This window comes from Notamacropus eugenii, chromosome 3 (genome assembly GCF_028372415.1).
Source record: "Notamacropus eugenii isolate mMacEug1 chromosome 3, mMacEug1.pri_v2, whole genome shotgun sequence".
NCBI lineage: Eukaryota > Metazoa > Chordata > Mammalia > Diprotodontia > Macropodidae > Notamacropus > Notamacropus eugenii.
In genome coordinates, this window is record NC_092874.1 from 200,009,500 (window position 1) to 200,026,413 (window position 16,914).

The window sequence follows — 16,914 nt, forward strand, 5'->3', positions numbered from 1 at the left end:
TTAAGTGACTTGCCCAGGGTCACACAGCCAATATATGATAGGCACAGGACTTGAGTCATTCTTTCTAGCCTCAAGGGCAGTTCATTCTGTATTTTCAACGTTTCACATCCATGACTTATGTGGATATTTCCTCTAAAACTTATTTCATGATTTGCATGGGTTGTGAGGTCTCTCTCTCACTTCTACCCCCAACACAACCCCTCATCACACTCTCTCTGTCTAATCAAACACACAAACAGACCACCACCACTGCCCCCTGGTGGCTGTTAATGAGTATTTCCTTCTGAATCAAGGCTGATCCTTCAATGACAGTTCATCATTAGTCCTACACTTGAAGCTTTTCTAGGTTCACTGGTCATTTTCTAGGTTCAATGAAACCTGTGCTTCACTTCAATAGAAAAAAGAAGGAATTCTAACCAGCAGAAATGTGCCTTCTTCCCTCTGCTATTTCAAATACAGGAAATAGAATTAGATATCTGATAGAAGCAAAGACATTCTTTATTTTGACCTATAACATAAATCCCCTAAAACAATACTGATAATTTCTCCCTCTTTTTTCTTAGTCATAGGAAAATCTTTAAAGGGAGAAACACACCTTGTTTTTTTCCTCAATGTAAGAATTAAAGAATTTCAGAGTTGGAAGGAACCTCAGAACTGAGTTTAATCTGTCCCTGAATAACACCCTTTCTATTGCATACCAGGTTCAGGAAGACTTCCAGGAAGTTCCATGATGAGGCATTAGTGTGGAACTTTGGTGAAGGCATACTATAAAGGATTTAAAACTGAAACTTATTTTGTCTCATGGGAAGGATAGCCCACTAGGTATCTACGGTGAGTAAACTGGAGTTGAGCTCTAAGGTTCAGGAGGGGATAAACAATGCCCATAAAGGAGTTAACCCCTCCCCACTAAGCACCAGAAGTAGATGCCACACATATATTGTACTACACCTCTCCATTTCTGTTACTTGGCTGTTGCAGGCTGCTGTGCGACTAGTGAAGGAGGAGGGGAAAGGCCTTCTTAGGCCATTTCATGATCAGAGAATAGGGTTAGTTGGGAATGTAGGATACAGTGGCTTCAGACCATATATGTCCACAATACGTGCTTACTAAAATTTTAATGCAAAACATCTCCCCATGTCATTGCTGAGTTGTCCACTTAAGCCTCAGTGTACCTCTAGGCAGGCTTTCCTGCCTGGAGCAGTGTTTGTAAACATGTACATACACTTTTACCATCCACACAAGCCAACACTCATCCATGTTCCAAGGCATTAAGAATCACCGTTCCTTGACAACTGACCCAATCACCACACACATGCTAAAGAAAGACACCATTTCTGAGTCCATGGTTGATCTTAAAGTGTGCAATTATTTATTTCCTTGCCCCACAGCAAGAACTTCATTTACACACGAACCTGCAGCTAGCACAACAACTGACAAAGAGAGGCATCTCCCCATCACAGGGAACCAGGTTTGTTTCCAACAAAGCAAAGATGGAACTAAATGGCTGAATTCAACACCTCTTTGCCTACCCCCCTCCCCCCATTTTCCCCCAAAGAGAAAAAAATAATCAAAACTGACAAAATAAATCAAGACACCCAGAACTTTCTAACCAGCAGCTTTGATGAATGAATATAGAACAAGGGAGCTGAATTTATCAACCATTTATGTGTGCATGGGAGCAAGAATGCTAGGAGGGAGCTAATCCTCCTCTCTACCTTTCCTTGTACCCAGAATGGTGGGGTATAGGAATGATAGGTAAAGTTCCCACCTACAGTTGGGAATGTTTCAAGGTTAACTAAGTCCAGGGCAGAAAGGGCTTCTTGTTCTGTACTAAAAGGTACCCAGAAAAAAGCTGGGACAAAGATTCTCCATAAATTCAATTTAGTGATAGATCCAGCCTACCCTCCTTTCCAAAGTCCACAGAACTGACAGCCACATTCCCTTAGTGATTTCACCATCATTGGGACATTCCATTGGGACAGTGGAATGGTAGTTAGACAGGAGGGTGAAGGAGGTCCTATATTCTAGGGTCATAATGTCAAACAAGTTTCCTCTTTGGTCCCCAGGTCTGGCCCTCAATTTAGAAGGACAAGAAAACATCAGGTGGGACAGATGCAAGCTCCTGGCCCAATACCTCCATAGAAGACATAGAGGAGCAGACACTCTCCCTTTATCTCCCATTCTCCATGTCTTTATTCTCTTTTAAGTGAAGTCTGGAGACACAAGCCCAATAAGCCAGGCAATAGTGGTTATAACACTGGGGCCATATTCCCCTCGGAGAATGATACCTAGGGATATTGGGGGAGGATAAAGCCCACAGGACTATGGAAGAGATGTTGCCAAGGAGAGATGATAAAAACAAGTTTGGTGAAATATTGGGGTAGTTATAGAGCATTTTCTTCTGTCTCTCCCACCCACACCCCTCCTACCAATGTATTAAACTGAGTTTCCCACCCCCCCAGGGAAGTTCCCCCTGGATAGACTATCTGAAAACAACCTATCAACACCCCCATCCCTCAACCCTTCTATCCAGCACAACAAAGGCTAATTTCGCAGGGTGGGAAGAAGGCAGGAAGGAGGGGTGCCATCCCATTTCCCAATCATACATGTCGAAAACTTCCCCCAGCCAATCCAGCAGCTCTGTCCTGCAATGCCTTCTTCCTGGGCCAGGAAAGTAGCAAAAGATAGCAAATGAGAAGGTAAACAAATGATGGTGTTCGTGTGTGTATGGTGTGTGGTTAAGCGTTTCCAGTTGTCTTAGGTTTCAGCCTCCTCTCTGGCGGGAGCCCACCCCCAAATCCCCACACACACCCTTTCCCCCACCCCCCAAGTCCAGGTGCTCCCATCCATTTGGTCCCTGCCACTCACTTCCCATAGACGCTTTCATCACTGTAGGCCACATAGAGAAAATAGTCTTCCTCATGGTTGTCCTAGAGCAAAAGAGGACAAGAATGATGTAAAAAGTACTGGACTCTTAGAGCGAGAGGACCTAGAATCAAATCTACTTTTTGAACTATGTGACTTAGGGCAAGTCATTTCTGTGCCTCAATTTCCTCATCTGTAAAAAGAGGGGGTTATACTAGATGATTTCAATCCCTTCCAGCTTTATGAACCTACAGTCAGAATTCTGTCCTGATCTCCCAATAGAAGTGACAACTCTAAGACATTAGCAAGGCATGGAGCAGGGTCAGGTGATGCCTATTGGATGCCATATTCTCAAATTATTTTTGTAGGTTATTTTAATGTTGAAAAATTGAGCCGACTTCTAGTTTGAGCACGTGATAGTCTGTGCTCAAGTCTGTTGTTCAACACAGAGGAGCTTTTAGACTAGGAGTCAGGAGACAAAGGTTCTAGTCCTGGCTTTTCAATCAACTAGATGGTGATGACAGTATCTATTTTAGTGCTTTAAGGTTTGCAAACCCTTTATCTCATGACACAACTGACCAAGCCAAGTGAATTTATTTTTTCTCAATCATATTACTATGACCATTAACAAAGACTGAATGAATTAATATACGTAGATCCTATGGAAGCATATTAAAAACCCACTTTCCATTAGAAATATTTAGGAATAAATATTTCTCTAGTCTGAAACTCCTTTCTAGATTTGTCTTAATAGCAGAGTAGGTAGGTCACGGAACAAAAGATCTCTTCCTCAGGGAAAGGTGGGAACCAGTATTTAGCACTAAAGTGCCTTAGATCAAGTTAAGAACATTGTTTTCCACATTTCTGTCTGACCTATGATCCACTTAAGGAAGGGGCATGGTATTGATACAGTACTGAGAGGAGTCAAGAAAAGAACTGAACAGATCTAGCTGAAGATCAGGTGACTATTATTCTGGAATGTTCACTCAAAATTGCATTTAAATGTACTACAAACTTCTCATGGTTCTAGATTCTTATAAACGTTAATTCTATTCAATTTGAGAAGTCCGAGAACATTGGGGAGTAAACTATGCAAGCTGAGTCATATCGTTCTTTTAAGTTATTAACACTTGGATTTACAATGTTAAATAAAGAAAATTGTTCTTGGCAGATTTTCTCCCCTAAAGGAAGGTATTTTTTTTTCTTTTTGATAATCCAATCGTTGGATTGTGAGTGTGATTTACTACTTCCCCACTAGCAGAACGGGTAAAAATTTCCCTTAAGGCTTTCTTAAACAGTTTTGTCAACAGAAGAAGGGTTATCTTCTCTAGGCTAGTTGGTTTTGGAAGAGCCAGCGATTCTTATAACTCTAAAATGTCTACAAAGGCTTATAAATGGATAAAACTGTATCAAATGAGAAAATGCACTTTCTTCCCTCTACCAAAAGCGACGGAGTATGGTTATGGAAAATTTCATATACTGTGCACTTTGGCTACTTATACTAATTAGTTTTATTTGATTTGTTTTTCTTCTTCTATTTTTTGGTTACAAAGGATGTTTTTCTGGGTAGGAAACAGGAAAAAGATATTTTCATAAAATAAGGTGATATGAAAATAAAAGATAATCAGGAAAAATTTAAATTAAAATTATATCTATAAAATTCAAAGATTTTATAGATGAGGCCATCTGTACTTTGTTCAGTCATTTATTGGCTGCCATCTAACACCTGACTGAAACAGATGCAAAATATCTTTCATAATTTTCTAATTATGCTTTAGTAGCAATTGCAGAAAAGCTTAGGGCAGGGATGGGAGAAGATGACTCTGGGTTTCTGGAGGACAAGTTTCATTTTCTTTCCTTAATACAGAGAATCATGGAATGTTAGAGCTGGAAAAAAATACATCAACTACAGGTTTCACTTTATAGATAAAGAAACTGGGGCTCAGAGGGGTGAAGGTACTTATCTAAGGTCACAAATGAAGCCTTAAAGCACTAAAGAGAGACTGGCTGTCCTCACCATCATGTCTCCTGACTCCTAGTCTAAAAGCTCCTTCCTTGTTGAACAATGCACTTGAGCACAGACTATCACATACTAACTGAGGGGAAGATTGGAATTCTCAGATACTAAGATATACATTCTGGATCCTCTATTTCATGAAAAGTTCCTCTATGATGAAGGGGAAGGGAAAGGTGGTTTTTTCTCTCCATTTTGCAAATGGGGTATCTAAGATTCAGATTCCAATGTCACAAAAGGAATCAGAGCATAGCTAAGGCTGGTCTTTGGACTTAGTTGAAGGCTCTCTACTAAACTATATCCTACATTTAATTCTAGGACTCAATGATGGATTATTAAATAACAAAGAATGATTTTTCAAAATGGGATAAATATTAAGACCTTTAACAACTAAAAGAAAGGTAAAGCCATTAAAGGAAATAACCCATAATTAGGGAGGAATATGAAAGCAAACACTAAAAAGCTTAATCTAATGATCCATGCCTTTTTTCTCAAAGTCCTGTAGAAAGCCTGGCACTTTATATCAGGGCCTCTGCCTCTCAAACTGTAAGATACTGCACGCCCCCATGCCTTTCCTCATACTTTCTAGGAGATACAAAGATAACTAATGTGAAGTTCCGCAGATGACAAGGAATATTTCATACTGGCATCATCATTACCTCATAAAGTTGGCCCATGGTAGCGCTAGTAGGAGGGATAGTGTTGTTGACAAAGAAGAAAAGGGCGTCTTCCGGTCGAAGGTGGATCCGCTTCCGAATTAAGAAGTAAAATTGACCAACTGGATTGAGGCAAGGGAAAAGTTTCAGATGGGGACACAGCAAGCAATGCACTGACAGAAGCATAAGAAGTCACAGTATACTATAGACAATATCTATAGACAATAATGGGGCAAAATCTCCTCTTACCTTTGTCTTTGAAATGCCTTCAGAGCACGTGTCCCCTATTGATTCCTGGATTCCCCAAACCCACCAAAATAGAGGAACCTGGTTTCATGTCCTACTATAATCACCTGAACCTTCTTCCTAGCCACCTCTTCTGGCCTACAATGTCAAACCTGAAGTACAGTTGCAAACCTGATCACTTGCTACACTCATTAGCAATAAAAGTCTTTAAGCTTCAGAGAGAAAATAAAAAATGTCGCCAAAGGTCTTGAAACTGACTTGCTTTGCAGATGTTATTCTGATCACTGCAGCAGTTTTAACATATGAATCCAGATGATGGCTCCCTGTAATTTATTTAAGTCCAAATCTAAATCTTTAAGACAATAATACTACTTGTGTTGGCTACTTATGCTCAGAGACCATGGCAGTAGGGAATGAAGCTTTAATAGAAGGGAAAGAAATAGAAGCCTAGTAGTCAAATCTACAATTAATCTTGGGGGCAAATTCTTCTACATCATAGAGGAAATTCACCAAATTGAATATGATGAGCATTCCCAGTCCACTTAGTGGGACATAAAATTGAATTCCATTGGTCTGTTTTTACATAATTGTAATACACAGCACAATGTTGCAACCAAGGTTGATTCCTAAGAATAATTAAGTGCTTCTAGTCAGCTGGATAGGCACTTGAGGCAAAAGAAATTAAATGATGGCCTTTCAGTCACCAAATAGCTTTGGAGACAATTTAGGGACAAATGTTATGAGGCCTTCTGTTTCAAACTGAATATTCAGTCTGAAGAATACAGTATATTTCCTCCAGCTTTCCATTCCCATGTAATCTCTTTACCAGGAAAAATTGATCAACTTTTTACAAGAAGGTAAAGGGATGCTGACTGTTTATTACCTGTAAGGTCAGAGGGCACCAGGTACTTCCTTTTGTCCAGGTCAGGGACTCTGGCTTTAGGTGCCTTCTCCACAATTACCTGTTATTGAGATACAAGGAGAGATTTAAATGAGACTTTAAAAACTAAAATGTGTTGATACATTTTGTTTTCATATCACTTTAATTTCTGAATATTTGTCTTCCGTCCTTCCCTCCCCACTTATCCACTATAAGGAAAGCATTTATTTTTAAAGGGAAAAATGTAGTTCAAAACTAATCCCTATCAGCTAAGCCCAACATTTGTTCATCCAGCATTGACTTTTATTTCATTTTTCTTCAGAATTTAACAAAAATTAAATAAAAGGAGCATTTCTGTATATGCTGTACAGCAGGAGAGAATTGTACATGAAATGGTGATTCTGTCCATTACACAGAACTTGCTTTTCTTTGGAAGAATAAATTCAACTTGTAAGCTTCTGATGTCCTATGTGTTTATGATTCCTTCTGGCCTTCCTCTGGTTTTCCTTAATATCCATGTCCCTATCTTCTCGCATTGAAAACAACAATAAAACCTTTAGTAGAAAATGGCATAATGAAGCAATCTTAGGTGAGTTTCCCTAGCAAGGCAAACTGAAGAGAACAGGTTCCATTTAACACTTCTATTTTCATTTTCCCTTTTCCCCAAATGCCCATACTTTGTGTTCTAAGATGTGAGTTAGACTGAAATGTTACAGAGATAAACACAAGAAAGGAACCAGTAGATCAGTTATAAGGACGAGAATATGGAAGACCCAAGGCCAAGGAGCAGAAAGAAAAGGGGCAGCTAGGTGGCACAGCAGATAGAGCATTGGACCTGAGTTCAAATCCAGCCTCAGACACTTACTAGTTGTGTGACCTTGGGCAAATCACTTAACCACAACTACCTCCCAAAAAAATTTCAAAAGGAAAGGAAAAAACAGAAAAGCTGCAAAAGTGTGTGGGTGGGAAGTGGCATAACTCTATGTGAAGAAATCAACAAACATTTATTAAAAACCTCCTATGCACTAGATGCTACGGTAGATAGGAAGACACAAATACAAAAGGGAGTCTGTCTTGGTATTCAAAGGAGCTTACATTCTATTTGGGGGGAATACAAGTCAGTCACAGAAAACTAAATACAGGGAACATATGAAATAAATACATAATGACTTGGGGAGGAGGAATAATCAAAAAAGTTCTCTTAGGCATCCTGAAAGGCCTCTTGAAGGACAGTCAGATGCTTAGAACCAGTGAAGAATGGAAGGGATCAGATTTTTTTAGTATATTGGATAGCACATTGGAGATAAGAAACCAGGGATGAGGAGGAGGTGGGCCAAATTTCTGGAAATAATTCCTTCAAAGTTACTCAAATGGAGAATTGAAACAATAAATTATTTATTCACTGACTGCAAAGAATGACAAAGTGCATCCCAGTCAAAAGGCAGGCTTCATTGTGATTCCCAGGAGCTAGTTTCAGTTAAGGGAAAGAAATGGCAGGACAAATCACACTGAGATAACAGAGGGCAAGGAGGCAGGCTAGAGACCATAAAAATGGCTGGAGAATGAAGAAACCCAAAATCTGGTGTTGAAAAAGGCATGTGTTATCTATCCTTCATCCCCATAGTCTCATTCTATTCTCCTTGGATGGTTCTGAGGGAGAGGGAATTCAAGCTTTTGGTTGGCGTTCCAGGCTAAACACAGATGCCAGGAATTCTACTGGGGAGGCTGAGTGGAAAATAGACCCAGATAACATATAAAAGATCCTGTGGAATGGCTAATGTGATCATTTTTGCTGTTCAGTTGTTTTAGACTTTTCGTGACCCCACACAGGGCTTTCTTGGCAAGGATACCACAGTGGTTTGCCATCTTCCTTCTCCAAGCTTATTTTATAAATGAAGAACTAAGGCAAAGAGAGTTAAGTGATTTGTCCAGGGTCACATAGTATGAGTCTGAGACCAGATCTGAACTCAGAAAAATGAGTCTTCCTGACTCCAGGCCTAGTACTCTATCCACCGCACTACCTAACTGGCCCTTGTAGGAAAGAATGCTTTGTAAAGTGCTATATGAATGAGAATATACTAATATTTAGGTTCTAAGACTGGTATAAAGGGCTCATGCCACCATGACTTCCTGGACATGTTTGGTGGAGTGGATAGAGCACTGGGTCTGGTGTCAGGCAAAACTAGAGTTAAAATCAGGCCTCAGACTTTTGCTAGCTGTGTGACCTTGGGCAAGTAACTTAACCCATTCCTGTCTTAAGCTGCTTTGACTGTAAAATGAGGGTAATAATAACAACCTACCTCCAAGGGTTGTTGTGAGGATTAAATGAAATAATATTTGTAAAGCACTTAGCACAGTACCTGGTACATTATAGTAATATATATCACAGAACTATATCTCTTCTGGACAAAGCCCTGGGACTAGTGGCTCAGCTATTAAGTCACAGACATAACATCGAAAGATGAAGGTCTCCAAACTGAAGAAAGTATAGAGCCTAACAAATCAAGGGACTAACCAATTTTATTCTATTTTTACCAATGAGGAAAGTCTTCAGGGAGAATTTGCTCCAAATTACAGGACTAATAAGTGAGGCCACTTATTAACAGTAGAAAAATCAGACTTTAATCAGGACTTGGGGACTATGCGCTATAACTGTGACCATGAGCAAGTCACCTAATGCTCCTGGAGCCTCAGTTTCCTCATCAGTAAAATGAGGGGATTCATAAGTTTAAAGCTAGAAAGGCCCTTAGGTCACCCAGCCCAACCCTTTCTTTTGAGAGATAACAAACTATGAAGTCCAACACTGATTAGGTGAGTCCTGAAAACCTGAATGAGTACTCTATTATATCAGCTTAAGGCAGAGAGGGCAAAATGATTAATCAATCAATTTCAGGAGCATGTACTTAGGGCCTAGTAAGTGTGAAGGCATTGGGTTCAACATTGGGAATAGCAAAAGAAAAGTTAAAACAAGACACTGCCCCTCAGGGAGCTTACCTACTATTGGGGGGAGAGGGAGGGAGGGGGGAGGAAGGAGGAAGGGAGACCATGTGTGTGTATATATGTGTGTATACGTATGTGTGTGTGTGTGTGTGTGTGTGCATGCACGTGCGCACAAAAATAGATACAAGATGATGGCAAGGGGTTTAACACTGCTAACAGCTGGGGGGGACTGGAAAAGGCCTCATTTAAAATTTGGCCCTTATGCATGACCTTGGAGCCAAAGAGGTCTGGCAATGGGGACGACCAGTAAACAAAGCAGAAGGTAAATAAATGGAATTATGTGTAAGGAAGTAAGTCTGACTAGACTAGCATATCGGAAGGGGAGTACTGTATAATAATGCTGGAAAGGTCGATTTCGGCAAAGTTGTTATTTAAGATATATCAGGGGTGTGGTACCTGAGGCCCTGTAAGTCCTTGGATGCGTCCTTTTGACATAGTCCAAGTTTTACAGAACAGATCCTTTTATTTAGGGGATCTGTTTTGTGAAGTTTGGATTCAGTCAAAGCACAACATTTGAGGACCTAGAAAGCCACATGTGACCTGGAGGCCACAGGTTCCCCATCCATGGATATGATTCTGGAGTTATAATAGGAACCACCAGAGTGACTGAAATGACATGATCCAAACTTTAAAAAAAAATCACTTGGATTCCAGTGTGAAGTGAAGAGAAACTAGAGGTAGGAAGACCAATTTCAAGGCTATTCAAATCCAGGCAAGAGCTGATACTGTTACGAACTAGGATGGAGAGATGGCAGATGAAAAAGGTATTGTAGAAGGCCAATAAGCATGAAAGATAATGACAGAATGGATAGGGGGGTGAGGGAAAGGGGAAGATTCAAGGTTATGAACCTGGGTTGACTAAAAAGATGGGTAGTTGGATAGCAACTGTACTGGGCTTAGAGTTAGGAAGACTCACCCTTTCTGAGTTCAAATCAGGCCTAAGACACCAATAGTTAGTTGTGTGACCCCAGGCAAGTTACTTTAACCCTGTTTGACTCAGTTTCCTCCAAGAAGGAAATGGCAAACCAATTCAGTATTTCTGCCCAGAAAATCCCAAATGGGGTCAGGGAAAGAGTCAGATGAGATTGAACAACAATAAAATAGCTGAAAAGATGGCGTCCTTTAGATTGGGAGAAATTTGGAAGGAACAGGGGTGGGTTTGGAAGACAAAGGAAGACATTTTGGACATATTTAGTTTGAAATATCAAAGAGACAGTACAGTTTGTGATGGAGAACTGGAGATCAAGAGAGATTCAGACTTTATGAGATCTGGGAGTCACCATGTGTTCAGTCATTTTTTCAATCATGTACGACTCTTTGTGACTCCATTTGGAGTTTTCTTGGCAAAGATACTGGAGCAGTATGCCATTTCCTTCTTCAGTTCACTGTACAGAGGAGAAAACTGAGGCAAACAGGGCTAAATGACTTGCCTGAGGCCACTGAGGTCATCAATAAATCAAGACTTCCTTTGATACAGGCTAAAGGAAAGTCTAGTCAAACTGCTATTTCTCCCACAAGAAACTATGTCTCCTAAATCCATGTCATTGCATTGGTTGTCCCTCATGCCTGGAATGCACTCCCATCTCACCTGGTCAGTCTTATAAAATGTTCCTTCAAAATTCTGCTGAATTTCCACCTTCAATAGGAAGCATTTCCTGATTTCCACAACTGGTAGTGTCATTCCCCCCACTGATTTTATTTTGTATACTTATTTATGTTGTCTCCCTTGATGGCAAAGGTTATATCACTTGCCTTTGTATCCCCAGTAGCATAAGAGAATGTATAGAGAAGTTAAAGAGCATGGTGTAGAAGTTAGGAGACATGCAGGAGGGGATAAGTGGAGAGTGGATAAGGCAGGAGAATCAATAATAAAACAAAAGCCAAAAATAGTGTCACAAAATTCCAGAAAGGGATGGACAGTCAATGTCACATGCTTCAAAGAAGTCAAGAAGAGAACTTGTTTACTCAGTCATCTTTTCCCTCTAACCAAATACTAACCAGTGAGTCCTGCAGGAGATGTGGGAGGTGACTGGAAAGGGGACCTCCTTAGTCTCCTTTGAGAGGGTGACTGACATTCTATAACTGGATCCAGATGTGGCAAGATGGCCTACCTTGTTTCCAAACCTACCTCAACTAGTCTGCTTGGAGAAACGTCAGTCTTAAGAAGGTCTCAGCTGTTACATTAGGAACTCAAAAGCTATAAAAATAAATGCCTCATATCCCCATTATCTTTACTTCCAGATCTCCATCCTGGATTAACTGACTTCTAAATTTTGCAGCAGTAATGTCAATCAATAAGGCCTCAATTATTCTGCAGGGAGCAGGGCCTGGGTAAAGCACTAAAACATTTTTCATTGATTCTTTTTGTTTCCTCTCCATACCTCTAGTTTTTGCACCCATACCTCCCAAACTCTATGGTCTATGCTCCCTCTACCCCACCCTACCTCCATATGAACCTGTTTTTCCCCAAATCCAAACAGTCCCACTTTCACAGAGGCGCAGCATGTTCCCTCACAGAGAAAGGGGTGGGGGTGGCGCAGCAGGGTGTTAGGGACAGAAAATATGATAAATTAGAGCTGAAAGAAGAACTCTCCCCACCCCCAACTCCTGCATTTTCTGTGACAAGTCAGTCTGGTCAAAGGCAAAACAGTCACCAGAAAAAAGCTGTTCTCCCCCTAACATGCGTTAATTCTAAAGCCAAGGATGATGAAGCAAACTGGTTGCTGCGCAGATATTATGCCCCTGTTTGCCAAGCCGGTTCGGTCTTGTGTTTTTTTAAGAGAGGAAGGAGCCCATGTCTCTCTTCCCCCGCCCAATTAATTCCAAGGACAAAAGGTCTAGAAGCCCGAAGATGGAACCAGAGCTGAATAAACCCTTGAAAGGACATAAACAAACAGGGCGAAGCCGCAGAGCCATCGCCATGGTGGCCACCCTGATCAACAGCTTTCTCTTGGCGTTCTTCCATGCAGTCAAGAAAAGACCCCATCCTACCCATTCTCACACAAGAGCGCCGCATCTTGAACACAAGCACCACCTACACAAACGCACCTGGCGCACTCCTGAGTCACTGGGCTTCATCTCCGAACACGCACGTATCAAGGCAGTGATGGTGCATTGCCCCCATTCCTCAGACTCACAACAACACACATTCTCTGCTGATGCTCAGTTTAGAAGCCCCCTATGCCTCTGCTACTAACGGTGGGGTGCGGGATGTCATCAGTAGGGATATCCAGTTTACATTATTAGGGAATTGGAGACGAAATGTCTTCCAAGGACCCTTCCTGCTCCTCAGGTCAGAGAGCTGTCGCGTCCCCATCCCCTCCCCCTCCTTCTTCCTTTCCTCCCACCCTTTCTCCAGGCCCCCAAACCACTCACAGGGACTCTGTCAGGGTATTTCTTCCGAATCTTCTCCCCTTCTTTTTTCCGGTACTCGAAAGGATGATCCTCCTTGTATTGGAATTTCATGATGCTCCGCAGCGTCTCCGATCTCCCCTGGGGGGCCTGGCTTAAGCGGAGTGGATGGTTTCGCCGAGTCTGTCTTTTCCCGGTCGAAGTACAATACGAAGAGCCTTAGCGGTGCCAACCTCTGCTGCCCTGCCCGCTCTGCTCCACCAGTCCGCGGAGAGCGCTCAGAACTGAGGCCCCGGCTGGCCCGGGCTGGGAGGTGGAGAAAGAGCCGGCGTGGGGGTGGGGAAATCCTGCAGCGTTCTTGGAAGAGCCGGGAACACACAGGCAACACAGTAGCAAGCCTGGTATTGTGACGTCACAAAGCTCCGCCCTTCCCTCCCTCACAATGTTCTAGACCCGTCCCGGTGCTGACTCCGAACCGGGGGCCAACGAAAATGTTGTTCAAATGAGCCCACGATATTAACTTTCCTTTTTAAAAAAATCCTTCACCAAATCTTTTTAATCAAAACCTCGTATGGTCTAAAACGCTATTTGTTTCTTTCGTTACGGAATGTCTTAAGGCAAGGTACCAAAGATGCGTACTTCTCCCCCTCCACTTCGTCGTGGGGTTTTTTTGGTTGAATCCAGGAGCAGTTACCAGAGATTAAAGTCCAGCCTTTCTAAGCACATTGGGGTGGCTGGCTGTGGTTGGGGGTGTGAAGTAAGGGGTGGAGGGGTGAGGAGGTGGGAGTGGAAGACCTGCTACGTGTGGGGCAGATACAGAAATCTTTAAGTGTTCTCTCGGCCTTTCTTCTGAGGGTCCTCTCAGTTTACCCAGGGATTCTGCCTGCGCACTTCTATGTATTGTTTTTGTTTGTTAGCTGCAAATTACTAGACTGAGGAACCACATAAACAAGGTGACTAAGGGCTTTAGAAGGATAGAGAATGAGGAAAAATGCAATCCTGGCTTAGAGAGGCTAAGGTGCTGGAGTAGAATTTCCCTTTTAGTGGACTCTTCCAAACCTCGTTTCCAGCCCTTTCCCCACCCTCCTCTTAGAATCACTAGTGTTGCAAGGCCTCACTGCTGAAAGAAAGAAAAACAGAAATCATGTGATGAGGATGAACTGGGCCTTACCCACTACTGTCTGCCAAGAGACTTGTCAGCAGCCACCGGCCCGAATTGGGGAGAGGAGGTAACCAGGGGGATAAACGCAGCATCACAAAATTCCATAGCATTAGACTAATAAAAGATTTGATTTAAATAGCTTTAGGTTAAAATGTTCCTTTGCATGGTTCCCTTGACAACAATCTAGGAGGCAGATGGTGCAGTTATTATTATTTTTATGGTACTGATGAGGAAACTGAGACCAAGAAGAATTAATTGACTTGGCCAAGGTCAAATGGCGTTTAGTAGGCCTCTAATTCAAACTGGGTTTTTCTGCCTTCAGATTCAGTGGTGCTTGGGGACCGAGGACTTGCTTTAGCTGACCTATGAAGAAACTTTCTGAAAAGCCAATCACTCCTAAAATTGTAAATCACTGGAAACTGAGTTGAAATGTCCCTTTGATGTAGTTCACCATGTATCTCAGAAAGAATTCCTCCCACAAATCCAATTAAGTGGTTATCCTGCCTCTCTGCCTAAGGACCTCCAGTGATAGGGAACTGATTGCATCTGTGGAAGCATATTAAAAACCTCTTTTTTTTAGTTCAGCTGAAAATATTAAAAAATAATATTTTCCAGCCAAAACCCTTCTCAAACTTTTCCTTTTAGGGGAAGCCTACAAATTAAGGCCTTAGTAAATGGATTAGATGTGGTAACCAATTTAGGACAACAAAAAAATTGACTTGGCCAGTTTAAGATCACTGGTGTTCCCATTTTGAAAGGATTAGGATTTTGATTAAAGGGTGTTTCCTTTTATTTACTCCTGGAGAACTCTTGAGGGGTCAAGGAAGGAAATGGGTTGTTATTAAGTGACTATTGTTCTATTTGATACAGTAGGATGCTAAACCAAAATTGTATTTTAATATTTTTGTGTCCTTTTCCTTAATCAAGACTCCTGTTACCTCAAGTTGTCTGATGACAGATTTCCAAAGGAATGGGGTTTGGGGAGCTTACTTATTTGGTCATTTCTTTCTCTAACGCATAGACTGGATTTAGAATAATGTTAAATGAATAAAATTTGTTTTCTGAAAGACTTGAGGCTAAAACAAAATTATAGTCATTAATATTTTTCTTCAACTCATTCCAAAGCAACCCCTTCCACTTTGTGATCTCTGTTAGAAAGTCTTTCTGTACATTAAGGCTAAGTTTACCGCATTACAACTCCTACCCATTCCCTGTAGTTCTGCCCCAAAGGGCAAATCAAATCATCTACCATGTGACAGATCTTCAGATACCTAAAGACAGCTATGATGTTTGCCAAGCATCCTTATCTCCATGTTAGCCATTACAGGTTCACTCAGCAGATTGGCATGTATCGAGCTTTTAACTCACTTTGCGAGAAAACGGGCCATCATGCCACTTTCTGGCCATTTCCAAACTATACCTCTGCATCTAACCTCATCCCTCTTTCTACCTTCCCATTATATTTTTCTCACCTGAAAATATTAAGAAATAATACTTTTCCATCCTGAAACATTCCTCAAACTTAAGCGCTTTGAGGGTAGGACTAAGGTACTTCATTATATTTATGTTCTTAAATATCTAGAACAATATTTGACATATGCAAAGTTTATTAAATCCTTTTTCACTCATTTAATTCATCACATGAATGTTAAGCTCTTCACAGTCCTGGTTACCATTCTCTGAAACTCTCAGCTTTTTATAATACCTCCCCAAGTGCGGCACCCCAAAATGAACACAATGATGTAGTTGTGATCTGATCGTGGCAGAGTAGAACATGTTCATCATTTTATTTATGGATATTGTATATTTCTAAATACAGTCAGAAATACATTAGCATTTGTAGAAGCATAAAAGCCTTATTGTCAGTTTCACCAACTGTATTAAGAAAAAATATTTCTCTTGTCTTAAAAAAACGTTCTAAGCTTCTCCCTATTCAAAAGTAATTGATTAAGAATGAAAACCAAACTTTTAATTGAGGTTACCTATGAGCTTCCCAACCCTCAGAAGCAATTGGGCTGTAATTCACCTAAGGGTAGTGCCCCTATTATCCATTTAAAAGAATTATGATATGGATCTGGGGAGGAGGTCATGGGATAGGACTATACATACTTGAGGGGAGTGGTCAAAGAAAGATGTAAGTGGTTATCAATTGACTATGTTCCATCTGTTGAAATAGAATATTAACCCAAAATTTATTTTCTTTGTTCAAAATTCCTATAAAAGTTTCCTTAAATTCTTCTGGGAAGTGAGACTTGTTTAAGGACGTGGGGGAACTATGCCAATTTGAATATTTCTCTCTTCAATTTAGAAATGACTTGTATACTGTTAGTATTTAATGTTAAATAAAATTATTCCTGACATACTATATATGCAGAAAATATAGAGATATGAAGAAATATATATGTATATATAGAGATAAATAGAATATTTGAATATATATAAAAATATATATGGAAATGAGAGGGTAGAGCCAAGATGGTAGAAAAAAGGCAGAGACCTGCCTGACCTCTCCCAAATTCCCATTCAAACAACTGTAAAATAATGTCTCAGAATGAATTCTGAATGGCAGAACCCACAAAGATAGAGTGAAACAATTTTCTAGCCCAAGATAACCTAAAAGGTCAGCAGGAAAGGTCTGGTATACTGGAATGAGAGTGGAGATCAGTCCAACAAAGGCAGAACCCCTCAGCAAGAAGCAACAGACCTGGGGGCAATGGACTTGGCTTCTGGAGCTCTCAGC

General features: G+C 41.0%; 1 protein-coding gene across 1 annotated transcript; it reads right to left on the reverse strand.

Annotated features, from left to right (window-relative positions):
* Nucleotides 1-1,346: 1,346 nt before the first annotated feature.
* GABARAPL1 (GABA type A receptor associated protein like 1) lies at nucleotides 1,347-13,818 on the reverse strand. Its single transcript, XM_072653955.1, has 5 exons — nucleotides 13,037-13,818; nucleotides 6,665-6,743; nucleotides 5,539-5,657; nucleotides 2,869-2,930; nucleotides 1,347-2,661 (listed from the first exon to the last, which is right to left on the reverse strand). Exons 1-5 carry the CDS (start codon nucleotides 13,124-13,126, stop codon nucleotides 2,601-2,603), a joined length of 411 nt encoding a protein of 136 aa, XP_072510056.1. The 5' UTR covers nucleotides 13,127-13,818; the 3' UTR covers nucleotides 1,347-2,600.
* Between the last annotated feature and the right edge of the window lie 3,096 nt (nucleotides 13,819-16,914).

What these genes read in the sequence shown, in the direction of transcription:
- GABARAPL1 (XM_072653955.1), bottom strand. Translation starts at nt 13,126, where the DNA reads ATGAAATTCCAATACAAGGAGGATCATCCTTTCGAGTACCGGAAAAAA. An exon ending in AATACCCTGACAGAGTCCCT is followed by an intron (nt 6,744 to 13,036) that starts GTGAGTGGTTTG and finishes TCTCAATAACAG; the next exon opens with GTAATTGTGGAGAAGGCACC. An exon ending in GGTGCCCTCTGACCTTACAG is followed by an intron (nt 5,658 to 6,664) that starts GTAATAAACAGT and finishes GCCTCAATCCAG; the next exon opens with TTGGTCAATTTTACTTCTTA.